Source organism: Malaclemys terrapin, chromosome 16 (genome assembly GCF_027887155.1).
Source record: "Malaclemys terrapin pileata isolate rMalTer1 chromosome 16, rMalTer1.hap1, whole genome shotgun sequence".
Lineage (NCBI taxonomy): Eukaryota > Metazoa > Chordata > Testudines > Emydidae > Malaclemys > Malaclemys terrapin.
The window spans coordinates 30,739,500-30,753,553 of NC_071520.1; the positions used below are offsets into that span (position 1 = coordinate 30,739,500).

Below are 14,054 nucleotides of genomic sequence, written 5' to 3' on the forward strand. Positions count from 1 at the left end.
AAAGACATGCAAACTTCATCACTCAGACACTTTCACTCATTTATACATTGTCTCTTTAGATTGTAAGCTTTTTGGGGAAGGTATCTTGTCTTCTTCTGTGTCTCTAATCAACTGTTCTATTCTGTTCAGGTTATTATAAACCCCCCCCCCCCACCCAATCAACGTAGTATCTGAGTGGCTTCCAGAAATACATTAACAGATGTGACTAGCATCTGTGATGTCTGGTACTCTTTTCTCCTTTTTTCTCTCCAAGGGGAAAATGATGTGAGGCTTTTTTTAAAAAAAAGTTTGTTTTAATTTTTTTATTTGATTTCTGTTAGCACATTATTTGTATTATGTAAGTCATAATTAATAAATTGATACCAGTAATAATACTGAACTTTTCATCTATAAAACTTGTTCCAGGAAGAATGCATTAAACAAACAGAACAACTGTCTCTTTCTGTCATGTCATATGAACAAAGCTGAATGTGTAAGGTTTGAGTCCCCCTACCCTCTCATCTTTTGTACCTTGAGAGATGGCTCATGTGGGTATATCCCATCCTATTCTATTTATAAGGGTAGGTGGGGATGTGTGTTGTTGGAGCTTGTTCTTTCCTTTCTTCTACATTTCTGATTTGTATTAATTATTACAAATAATAATCATTAGTATTTACTTAGCTCTTTACATTCTCAGAGCACTTTACGGACATTCATTGATGTATGCTCACAAATACTCAGTATGTGAAGAAGGTGAGTATTGTTTTCACTCTGTTGAATTTGATCCATGTTTTGTGATCAAATAGGATTTTTCCTCTCAGCTTTCAATCATGTCATTATTTTCAATGCAGAAGGTAGAGAAGGTGGCAAAATGTAATTTCTCTGGTTGGCAGCTTACGCAGATAAAAAAACAATAATCAGAGTCCTTCTGATCAAGAGCTAAACGAAGTAATGATGGAGGGTATCGTTCTAGACATAAGCTTCATGACACTCCAGCAGAGGGAGGTCTTTCATGCAGCTATCCGCTATAATCAAGTTGTTCTCTAACAGCATTTCCCACAAAGATATCTCGATGAAGGAGGCTCCAAGTCATTTGCTTGCTGTCTGTACAGTTGGCAGCACAGTTAACAGTTGTGATAATTAAAGGTAAAAACTGTTTACTATCCTTTAAACCAAAACTATGATTCATTTCTGTGCATTAATACCACTCGTAACTGTTAGAGATGTTTTCAGAGTAACATTTAGCAATAATTTCTCTAATATAAACACTCCAAAATTTGAGTTATTTTAAAATGTTATTGTACACAGATGTGGTGAGTGTGTACATATTATCGGAATGTCTAGAAGCCTAATAAGAATACAACAAACAATCTCGGTTGATTCTGTGCACAGTTAATGATTACTTTGATGTAATGAATATCCAACTGAGAATATTGCCGGAAAGTCACCTTTGCCGTGGCGATCTGTGCAAATGCCATTCTCTGAGGTAGAGAATTTCCAATACAAAATTAAAATTGTAAACACTATTAATTTGGTAGTGGGGGGAATACCAGAGGGCAGTCAGGATTTCCTGGCTCCTGCAGATGCATGCAAAATCCTATACTCAGCCCCAGTGAGGCCATGTGCCACTTGTAAAAAGATTGAATTGTATATCTTGAATTGTATATCAACACATGCTTGGTCTTATGCACATCCATACTCATGGGCAGTACATTTGGTTTCCATATAGGTATACACATACAGTAAGGAATATGGGGGGGTGGGGGAAAGGCTTTACAGAGTCAGGTATAGTGAATCTAACGTCACCATGGTGTATGTTAGGCCTCCATGTTCTATGTTATTTATTTATTTCAATTTCCATTGGTCCAATAAAGAGCATCCACCAGAGCTCTCAGGGTTTTTGTCAGTCTCTTAAAAATACATGCTTAAAATAAACCGACTCTATCATAGAATCACAGAATATCAGAGTTGGAAGGGACCTCAGGAGGTATCTAGTCCAACCCCCTGCTCAAAGCAGGACCAATCCCCAACTAAATCATCCCAGCCAGGGCTTTGTCAAGCCTGACCTTAAAAACCTCTAAGGAAGGAGATTCCACCACCTCCCTAGGTAACCCATTCCAGTGCTTCACCACCCTGCTAGTGAAATAATGTTTCCTAATATCCAACCTGGACCTCCCCCACTGCAACTTGAGACCATTGCTCCTTGTTCTGTCATCTGCCACCACTGAGAACAGCCGAGCTCCATCCTCTTTGGAACCCCCCTTCAGGTAATTGAAGGCTGCTATCAAATCCCCCCTCATTCTTCTCTTCTGGAGACTAAATAATCCCAGTTCCCTCAGCCTCTCCTCATAAGTCATGTGCTCCAGACCCCTAATCATTTTTGTTGCCCTCCGCTGGACTCTTTAATAATCCCTCTAAGAGAAGCTGAGCATCAATAAAACCTGAAAGCATTCAAAAGAAAACAAGTTAACTCGTTTTTAGCATTAGCTATTATCAAAAGTGACTTCACACCAATTTTCACAGAGAACCTTTTAAAGTGTACATTTCAAGGCTATCTAGACAATAATGGCAAAAAAACACCATCTGAGAATAAAAAAGAACGTTATGAGCCCTAAGTGGTATTGTCTTAGCCATTATCATAATCAACATAATTTTAAGTATTTTTTCCCTTAAGAAAAGCCTTTGTAAAGTACTATTAGGCAGATGTTAATGGGTTGCTATTTGTTTTTTTCTATATATGATTACACAGGGGTTTTGATGTTTAGCAACACTATCAAGCCAGGTCAGTTATGACAAATTCATTGCTGCCAGTAACTTCCGTTGCTTACTGCCTTTCAGAAGAAGAGAACAAACTCTTGAATATCTGCATATGTTGTGGTAATGCTAAATGGAGAAAGGGGGTTGGTGGGGAAGTAGTTAGGATTTAAATACCTGTTCTGAAAGGATCAGTATAATACCCATGGATAATCAAATATTCTCACTAAAATTGTGGATAGGGTTGAAACCTCCCCCAGGAAGGCTGATACATTGGAATACATCTTCCTATTTTACTATCTTTACCTCATGAGGCCTTGCAGATGCTCAGCTTCATGCAGGTGAGGAGTCTAACGGAGGACAATGGTTAAGCACCTGCGTAGGCTGTTTGCTGGATTGGGGTAAGAGTGCTCAGGAGTGAGGCTGAGAAGCCCATTGTTATGTAACACAGAACTGCTGCTATCCAGGTTGATGTGTTTGTTTTTTACCTTGGTGTGCTGGTGTCCAGGTTGAATGGCTTTTTACCCCACAACCACAGAAATGTTAAGTCACTGACATAGAGTTTAGAATATAAGAGATGGTCTTGGTTTGAATCTGAGGATTTATGGAAACGAAATTACAATACTCACCAGATCCAGCTTTCAGTGCCAGCTCAATGGATGTAGGAAAGTTAAAACACTACTTTTAAAACTGTATCTAGATTAAATCATCTGATGTACAGTTTACGTAGCTTTAATCAGATCATTAACTTTTATATAGAAGTAGTGGCAAGGAGACACCTATAAAGAACTCAAAACCAGCTTAATTTAAAACTTCACACCTGTAGCCTTTCATTTGCCAGTTGGCCGACATGTTTGAAGAAATGTAGCTTAAAAGGAACAAAGTTATACTATATTTGAAAACTGCATATCTCAACTGCAGTAGGGATGAGGGATTTCAAAACGTTCTGAAGAGTGCACAGACGGCAGAGGAGCTTCACACTGAAGCTATTTTCCCATCCATTCAGGAATACAAGAGTCACAGAAGAAGACATTTTGATTATGAAGCACAGGATAATCCCATAAGAGACCCCAAACAACAATTCAAAGTTGAATTCTTTAACCAGGTGCCATACAGTCAGCTGAAGAATGTTTCATGCAGCTCAAGGAACACAGCAGTATATTTGGGATGTTGTATGAAATTCCAAAACTCCTCACTATACCTGAAGAAGACCTACACCAGCAATGCAGGGCACTAGAGACAGTGTTGACATGTGACGACATGCACGATATTAATGCGAGTGATTTAGGTGATGAACTGAAAGCCCTTTCAAGATACATTTCAACAGGATCAACTCCAAAGGCTGTTCTGGAATATATGTGCACAAATAAGATGACCACCCTCTTTCCAAATGCTTTTGTAGCTCTGCGCATACTTCCAACACTTCCTGTAACAGTTGCCAGTGGAGAACGCAACTTCTCAAAGCTGAAGTTAATAAAAATGCATCTACGCTCCACAATGACACAGGAGAGGCTGGTCGGCCTTGCATCCATCTCAATAGAGCATGAGCTGGCCCAGTCTGTAGACCTTCAGGAAGCAGTTCAAATCTTTGCAACCAAGAAGGCACGGAAAGCACCACTTTGATTATTCAAACAGATAAAAATGCCAGTGTTTACTATGCAGGCAAGAAAAGTTACATTTGCTGTTCAGGCGTTTGAAAGTTAAGTGTTACTTAAAATTTCTGAACAAGGCATTTAAGTTGTTAGTTCTCCTTTATTGGGGTAGGTAGCAGAGCAGTACCATGAGAGGAGTAGAACAGGAAGAAGGCAGAAATGAGACCTTTCAAAGTTTTGGCCCAAGCGAGGGGACATGGAGGTGTCATTTGAGCTCCCCACCTCAGGTGCCAAAATGTTGTGGGCTGGCCCTGATGGGCTCATTGCACAGATATATACTATACAAGGCCAAATTCTGTCTTTGGATTTGTATGTTTAAAATCTCATTGACTTCAATGGGATTTATACATGGCTATCTCAGAGCAGAATTTATCCCTAAAGGTGAGCTGTAAAGCAAAACCACCCAACCAACTAAACTACATTGTGTTTATACCCATTTTTGCTTTATTGCTTCTTTATGATGTGTAAAAACAGTCTCAAAAAACTTTTTCTGCCTTTAAAAAAAACGAACATTCGAAATATCTGGTTGCGATGTTTTTGGTAGAGGACTACAGAACTAATGGGATATTGACATCACAAGGGACTGAAACCCAAGCTGCTGGCTTCCTAGCCCTCAATTGCAGGAAAAGGAGATGTTTAGTCAGATTGTGTATTAGGCCCCAATCCTGCAATCTGATGCATGGGGGTGAATCCTGCACCCTTGAAGAGCCCCAGTGAAAGCAATCTAGTGTGATGTTCGTATTCCATCCCTTTTTACGACTTTCAGCAAAATCCTGGGTGGTCAAGACTTGATATTCCTGATACTTCTAAGGAAAAACAAAACAAAAATCATTTATGACTGATGGAAAACTTTATAAATCACTCTTTACTGCTCCTTAGTTTATAATGAGTAAAGAACACAATTTAAATGTTTTCTTTTGATAGTTGGGTAATACATATTAATACAAAAATACTAAATGTAAACCATGACTTTAATTTCTTGACTTGTGTTAAAATCTTAATCCTAATGTATTAGTCTAGTTCCCCCCTATAGATCATAGTCAATTTCACTGTGTTTTATTTAGCTGGCCGCAGATGAAGGAATCACACAGTAGATCCTCTCATGCCCCAATCTACCCCGTAAAAGAGTATTGTTCTGCCTCCAGACTGCAGCAAACCAAGCCCAGGCTTGAGAAAGTCCAGGTCCAGATTTTTGCGTGAGCCCCTGTTTTATCGCCCAGGAGAGGAAGTCACTCACATCGCAGCTTTTCTGTTAATAGAAACCCAGCCCTGCCGCCGCCGCAGCTGTAGTGCTGTCAGCGACGAGGAGAGGGAGAAAAAAGAGAGCGAGAAAACAAGCGCGCCCCAAGCAGCCGATTAACCCCCCCCCAGCACCCGGCCGAAAAGCCACTTTGCACCACGCCGGGGTGGGGGCTCCGCGGCGGGCAGAAAAGAGCTCGGGGCCGGGGGCGGACACGTCCCCGCAGCAGCTCCGTCGGTCTAGCCGACCCGGGGCTGCGGGAGCAGCGGCTCCGGCGCTGCCCGCTACTTTTCGGCAGGAATTTTGCCCTTTCCGGCGGGGTGGCTGCTGGGGCGGGCGGACCGCCCCCGTCCACCCGCGAAGCGCGGCTCGCTGCCCGGCCGAGGGACCCCGCTGGGCTGCGTTGGGGGATCCGAGCTGCGCCCGCCTCGCTGCCGGGGGCCGGGCCGGGCCCTCTTGGTGACCAGGGACCGGGGCTGTAGCGCCCGGCCCCGGGGACGCTCCCAGCTTGGGGGGTGGCGTGTCCCCCCCACGCCCGGTTCTCCGCAGCGGCGCGGGATGGGAGCCGGGGCAGGGCAGGAGAGCCGGGGGGGGCGCTAGGAGAGCGGCCCCCTCGCCCGGAGCCCCCGGCACCCCGGCCCGACCGCGGCATGGCTCCGGGCAGCGCCTGAAGGGGCCGGGGGTCGGCCCGGGGAGCAGCGGCGCTCAGCCCCCCTGGGGGACGGGCCCGCGCCCCGCTGTGGGGCGGGGGAGAGAGTCGGGGCCCGAGGGGCACCAGGCCTGAGCCCCGCCCGCTCCCGCCCCGCGGCCGTTGGGGCGAGTCCCCGCCGGGCTCGGGCCGGGGTCGCGGGTCGCTGCCCCCGGCGGCGCCTCCATCTGCAGCCCGGCGGCGCCGACCGGCGGGGAGCGGGGAACATGGCGGACCTGGAGGCGGTGCTGGCCGATGTCAGCTACCTGATGGCGATGGAGAAGAGCAAGAGCACCCCGGCGGCGCGGGCCAGCAAGAAGATCAGCCTGCCGGAGCCCAGGTACCGGCCCCGCGCCCGCCGCCCGGGGACCCCCCGCACCCTCATCCCGGGGACCCCCGGGGACCCCCGCACCCCCAGCCCCGGGACCCCCCGCACCTCCATCCCGGGGACCCCCTACCGCCCGGCCGGGACCCCCCGCTCCTCCATCCCGGGGACCCCCGCACCCCCAGCCCCGGGACCCCCCGCTCCCCCATCCCGGGGACCCCCGCTCCCCCATCCCGGGGACCCCCGCTCCCCCAGCCCCGGGACCCCCCGCACCTCCATCCCGGGGACCCCCGCACCCCCAGCCCCGGGACCCCCCGCACCTCCATCCCGGGGACCCCCCGCTCCCCCAGCCCCGGGACCCCCCGCACCTCCATCCCGGGGACCCCCTACCGCCCGGCCGGGACCCCCCCGCACCTCCATCCCGGGGACCCCCTACCGCCCGGCCGGGACCCCCCGCACCCCCAGCCCCGGGGACCCCCCGCACCCCCAGCCCCGGGGACCCCCCGCTCCCCCAGCCCCGGGACCCCCTACCGCCCGGCCGGGACCCCCCGCTCCCCCAGCCCCGGGACCCCCTACCGCCCGGCCGGGACCCCCCGCTCCCCCAGCCCCGGGACCCCCCGCTCCCCCAGCCCCGGGACCCCCTACCGCCTGGTCGGGACCCCCCGCTCCCCCAGCCCGGGGACCCCCTACCGCCCGGCCGGGACCCCCCGCTCCCCCAGCCCCGGGACCCCCCGCTCCCCCAGCCCCGGGACCCCCTACCGCCTGGTCGGGACCCCTGCACCCCCAGCCCGTGGACCCCCTACCGCCTGGCCGGACCCCCTGCGCCTGCAGCCCGGGTCCCCCAGCAGGGACCCCCGCATCCCCAGCCCGGGGACCCCCCACATCTCCATCCCGGGAACTCCCTACCGCCTGGCCGGACCCCCCCGTGCCTGCAGCCCGGGTCCCCCAGCAGTCCCTGGCCGGGACCCCCGCACCCCCCCAGCCTGGGACCTCCTGGCTGGACCCCCCCCGCACTCCTAGCCTGGGGACCCCCTACACCTGGCCCCCGCAGCCCGGGACCCCCAGCAGCCCCCAGACTGGACCTCCACACCCCCAGCCTGGGGACCTCTCGCAGCCCCTAGCCCTGGGACCCCCCAAGGCCGGGGACCCTCCCCAGCCCCCAACAGCGGGGCAGCCCAGATGAATCAGAGACCTGTGCTGTGCTTTGTGAAGCCCCAGGGACCCCTCTCCCCCACAGTGCCGGCGTCCTGAGACCTCCCTTCCTGGGCTACAGCTTGGGAGCTGGGAACCCGGAGTCCCCTCAGGGAGTCTGGCCTCTGGCAAACCAGGCACTTAAAGTGCCATGGGGAGCTTCCCCAAGGCACTAGCTGGCACTGCTGGGTGGCTCTGCTCCCCATTCCTCCGGGACCTGAAACCTCCTCAGCCAGGGGCTCCAATTCTCAGGGACCTGCTACCCATCTCCTGTCCCTTGGTACCCTGAGCCAGCTGGTCTTGGGGAGCCCATGTGCTGGGACCCCAAGGCCACACGACCCATGCTCTGAGACCCCTGGCAACAGGGTCTTCTTAGGCCAGAGTCTGCTAGGAGGATAGTTGTTGAGTCTGCTCCCCTTGCTCCTCTCCAAGGGTATGCAATTCTTCCCTTGTTCGCAGGCTCCCAGGGATCTTCTCCCAGCCCCAGCCTGAGAGAGGGGGTGGCATGTGCCATGGTCAGAGCCTAACCCAGATTTCAGGGATGGGGGTTGATGTACATCAAGGTGTAACTCAGCGGTGAGGTTGGAGGACTCATATCATAGTGTAACCCAACCTTAAGGTGTCAGGAGATGGTGATGGGACTGCAGGTACCGGCCATGTCAGAGTGCAAGGGTTTAACCCAGCCTTGCAAAAGTGCATATACAGTTACCAGTCCATCCATAAAACCGGCTTGCCACTTTTACTGTGGCCTTAGTCTACTGGGATGAAAAAAAAAAGAAAGACATTTTACTTGCCCATCCAAAAAAAAAAAAAAAAAAAACCACTGAAGTAGCTTGGGGTTTTGCCAGGTAGTGTAACCCCAGTTCCTGCAAATGGAGGGTATGGGTGGTGACAGGCATCCAGAGACCCAGCTGCAGGGCATAGCGGCCTATTAACTAAATAGCTAATCCTACATGCACACAATCCCACAGGGGGGATAAAAGCAGATAGTCTAATTTAAATGTTAAAAGGGCCATCATTATTATTACTGTTACCTTTTTGCTGAGGAGTGATGAGACAAGATACAGTATTAATCTAGTTCTAGACAATCTAAGTAGGAACAGGTACACAGCTTGCATGCCAATTATGTTGTGCATGGAAGATGCGGACCTGGGGAGAACCATCTTAGATAGCTTTTGATGAATACAGCGTATGGTGAGATGTGAGTCCACTGATCATACAGTGAGACCTAAATAAAAAAGGAAACACAGATCTCTTATAGTGTGCCAAATTGTTATACAATAACTCAGTACTGCTCTATTGTGATTATTGTAATTTGTGAGTCTGGATTGAGGCATTTATTTAAAGCAATATCTGGGGGCATTTTTTGGCAAATATAAATATTCTCTTTCAAAAGAATTTTCTAGGCATTTATTTGATTTCAGTATTTATGTAACTGGCTGAAAAACTAGTTGAGTGGCAATATAATACATTTTGGGTGTAATCTAATAAATTGATCCTCAAACTGTTGTAATCTGCAGAACCATTTTCGTGATCCACCGAAATTTGCGAACAAAGCAGCGGGATGTGGGAGAGAAACCTCTTAGGAAATAGTTCTCAGAATGAATATATTGTATAACTATTGAACTAATACAGAACCTGATCCTGCAATGAGCTCCACTTGTGTGAATGCAGATTCCACCATGATGGTTGCAGAATTAGGGCCGTAGCTGCCCCCTCTCTTTTTCCCTTTAATGGCAACACTAGATTTTCCTCTAAAACGAAATTCCCAAATTATGCATGCACTGTGGAATTCTTCTAAAATCTCTTGCTATTCTTAGCTAGTCTTGTCTTCGTAGATATATTTTGTTTCTTGGCATAACCCCCGCCCCTCCCCCCCGCAAAGTTCCCTCCTTTATTCTATGCATTATGCCGCAAGTAAAGGTTTACCAGGCACATTTTGGATGTATTGTATTGTAGTGTTACTGCCCGTTATCTATGCCCTGTGTAACTGCTGTGCTGTCCTGATTGCACGTCCCTACCACTCTACATAGACTTATGAAGTATAACATAAATAACAGATTACTAGAACTTGCTTTTCCACATATTTACACAGCTCTCTAGCTCCATGCTTTGAATTCTAAGTTTTGCTATGAGGATACCAAGCAGGGAAAACCCAAGAGGCTGAGAGACTGTAAGAACGATCAAATTAACAGGATACCAGTGGGGGTGGAAAAACCGCACGATAAAAAGCTTGCCATTCATTTTTAAAGTCCGGTAAACGTTTTCTTACTGGAGAGATTTAGGGGCACATTTTTCTCTTGGTGTATGTAAACACTAATAATAATTTAAAGTATTTGTATGTGTCAAGGGTAGAGTTTATCCTATAATTTTAACCAAACTCCTGGAGACCTTGTTCAAAATGTTTGTAGTATTACATTCTTCCACACGATGGTTAATTATATTATTTTGTTCAGTGTCAACTCTCCGTGGTGCTCTCTAGATATAATGGCATACATGATACATCTAATGATGGTGGAAGCTTGAATGATGGTAACATGTAGTAGAGAACATGACTGGGAGGCTTCATTGAATGTGTATTTTAAGGAGATTATTATTCTACTGCTGTTTGTATCATGGTAGAGTTTGGATGCTCCAGTCTGGATTGGGGCCCTGTTGTGGCAAGTGCTGTACAAACTCGTAGGTAGACAAAGCCCTTGCCCTAAAGAGCTTGTAGCCTAGTGCTCTGATTCTGCAAAGAATTAAGCATCTGACTTCAATGAGATTGCTCATGTGCATAGTCTTTGCAGAATTGGGGCCTAAATTGAAGCCAAGTGCAACAATGGAATTTAACAAACAGTAAGATAAGAGGGAAGCAGGGAGGGAGGATGAGGATAATTTTAATTAAATTACCTGGTGATAGAGGTACTGAACATCCTGGTTGCAAATTATTTGTGTTGTTAAAATAAGCATCCGTAATCCTCAGCTGAGCTATCCTGGTTTGAAGGAAATAAGCGAAAAGAGGGTGCAAGGTGCAGGCATAAATGATGGCATAGAAAAGTGGGACTGGGAACGTTTAAGGAGACTTGGCAGGTGGGAAGAGGATGAGGAGGCATAGATGTAAATGAGAGCAGAGATTTAACTAAGGGGGCTTTAAATGGTTGGGAACAAATTACCATCCAAACTTTTAACTGAAAACAGGGATTTCCTCATTCAATAGGAAGTTTTGACAACTTTCCTGGTGTCAGATGTCTTCATAGTGAGCTCTGGGGTTTTTTTAGATCCCTTTCGTTAAAATGTACATGATATGCCAGGAGCATTTATAATCTTGTGTGTCACTGATACACTGGTAAAATTTTAAATAATATAAATCAGACAGTCAGATGCATGTCTGACACCCTACTTTACTGATAAACAGGGGTCCTAGTGTTCTGTGATTAAACCCCCAAAATTATCCAATAAAAAACATAAACATCTGTGTTTTTCTGCAAATAAAATGAAACTCTGAACTTTAGTTTTTCTAACCACAATGCTTTATTGATATATTTACAATTTTAAAGCTGACATCCTGAGCCTCGCTCATTCTCCTGATTATCTGAAGTTTTGATTATCTGCTCTGGCCCCAATTAGATCAGATAATTGGGGTTCCAGGGTATACGTTTTTATTTTTTCACAAAGTGTAAAAACTAAAGATTCTCCATAAAGACACAAATTCCACGGTTTTCTGTGGCAAATGGATTCTGTGATCCCTGCTGATAAATTAAGACCTTAATTAAAAAAGCCAGCTGAACAGAAAACTTTTCTTTGCAGTACAATTTTGAGACCACACATTTTCGTGAATACATTTCTGATTTCTCTGGTTTTGTGATATAGCAATTTATCAAGCCAGTCAGAGCACAACTTTCAAATGTTAGGCTGCAAGCAACTGTTATTCTACTGCACAACTGTCTGTCATGGAGACTGACAATATCTACATCCTTAATCATTTGTTAGAACAGAAATAAAAGGTTTTTGGAATAGAACATTGACATGGGATAACTGGATACCACTTTGAAAAAAAAAAAAAAAAGGTCTTTGTCTCACTGCCATGTTCTTTTTTTAAAGCAATACATAATTGTGGTAGTTATCTGTAACAGGCAGCCATTGTCTTGTGACAGCATGCTATTCCACTGACATTATCTTTCTTAGAAATATTGCAAATGTTTTACTACTATATTGCAGGGTGTCATTTGAATGACGCTGGTATACCTGTTGTCATGATCTTATTTTCCTCAAATAAAACGGACACAAAATGAAGTGAGTTTATTGTAATGGGAACGTGAGGGGCATTCCTGTTTACGAGGAAATAACCATATTGCAGTCAGAATACATTCCAAGGCTGCATGCCAAGACTTGAACTCTTCACCCTCAGAGTTTATTTGCTATTATTGGCAGCAAGTAGGGTTATTACTGAGTTTACATAAAGAACCCTCAAATTGTTATTTACTGAAATTGTTAAATATTAAATGAAAGCGAAGAAAAAACATAAGCTTACAAAGTGCTAAGAGTTGTTGAAAGTTTTTAAACAGCATCACAACAAAACCCTTTGGCCCTTCTTTCTCTCTCTCCCCTCATTGGCCTTCCTTTCCCTCCTCTGTTTCTTCCTTCCCGCTCTTTCCTTTGGGTCAGCAAAGCTCTTCTCCCCAGAACAACTGCAGTATATTTTATTTGATCTTGTTTTCCAATAAAGGTCCTGGTTCTGCAATTGGATCTGCACGGGTGGACTACTGTGGGGCATTGAGTGGGTACAAGAGTCTGCAAATGCTGGTTGGTTTGTAGGATTGGGGCATACATTGGAAGGAAGAGGTAAGATTCTCCCATTGTAAACAAATAATGAAACCACCAGTATTTGATGGTTATTCTGTACGCAGAGATGAGAGGTTTGGGAGTAAGGAGGGAAATGAACCAAAGGGATTTTAAGTTTTTAAAAACAGTTTCTCTTTCAGAAGCTTCAGAACCCTTTTTTAAAAAAAACCTTTTTTCTTTCATGTAAATTTTGGATTTTTTCTATGTCGGCCAAATGAGCAAAAGGATAATGGGGCATTTCTGTTGCTGGCAAAAAGCTTGAAAATTCTGAGGCGGGATAGGAGCAGAGGGCTTGTAGTGACCATTCATAGCATAGCAGGAGTTGGATAGTCACATTACAGGTACTGACAAAAAGCCATAAAGTGACTGTATACATTCTACTTAGCAATGGCTTGGCCATTCTGAGAAAAGAGATTTACATTATGTACCATTATTGAGAAATAACTATATAATAATCCAGCAAATTGAACAACCAGAACCAATATGAATTTAAGGAATTGCACCATTGGGAAACAGCTGTTCAGCATCCTTGCACTTTGTGACCATTCTAATTCAGTTTCTGTGAATGTCACTTAAGCATGGTTTGCTCTCAGTACAAATACAAAGGATGTAGTAACAAAGCATAAGCTACATCTATCCATGCATCTTTGCTTTTTCTGCCCTGTCACAAACACAGAAGTTTCTTGTCTCTTCTCCTCCTCTAACTTCTCCACTTGCTCCAGTGACCCCATCCCATCTCCTGTGTCTCTTTCCCCTAACAATACAAACATGAGTTGGGGTTTGTCTACACAGGGATAAAAGACCCATGTCACAGCTGCGACTGGCAGGTCAGCTGGCTCAGTCTCATGGGGCTTGGACTGCGGGGATAAAAATCGCTGTGTAGATGTTTGGGATCCGGCTGGAGCCTCCCGCAGCAAGGTCCCAGAGTTTGGGCTCCAGCCCAAGCCTGAATATCTATACAGCAATTTTTCAGCACCAGAGCCCGAACCCCGCAGAGCCTGAGTCAGCTGACTTGGGTCAGCCTCAGGTTTTTTATGCCTGTGTAGACATACCCTTAATCTCTCCCATCTGAAAACCTGCCCCCCAACCTACCCTTGATTCCACTAACATCTCCGACTGCCACCTCTTCTCCCTTTCAACTGTGAGCTAATTGAATACAGTGTCTACAACTGCTGTCTGGAGTTCCTCTCCTCCAGTTCTATCCATGACCCTCTCCTATCTGGTTTCTGCTCCTTGTACTCCACTGAAACTGCTTTTGCTAAAGTCTAATGACTTCTCCCTAGCTAGTGCTAAGAATCCGTACTCTATTTTCCTTCTCTTTGACCTGTTACCTGCCTTTGACACCATCGACCATGTCCTCCTCCTTGAAATCTTGCCCTCTCTTGGCTTCTGTGACTCTGT

The 14,054-nt window shown here is 46.6% G+C and overlaps 1 protein-coding gene across 3 annotated transcripts in view; it reads left to right on the forward strand.

Annotated features, from left to right (window-relative positions):
- Positions 1 to 5,671: 5,671 nt before the first annotated feature.
- The window catches only part of GRK3 (G protein-coupled receptor kinase 3), a 136,251-nt gene continuing 127,868 nt past the window's right edge, over positions 5,672 to 14,054 (forward strand). For all 3 annotated transcript variants that reach the window (XR_008442515.1, XR_008442516.1, XM_054006314.1), the window contains exon 1: positions 5,672 to 6,653. Coding sequence is in view for 1 of the 3 variants with exons in the window: in XM_054006314.1 (XP_053862289.1) it covers positions 6,541 to 6,653 (113 nt within the window). In the remaining 2 variants the exon portion in view is untranslated. The remainder of the gene's footprint in view (positions 6,654 to 14,054) is intronic.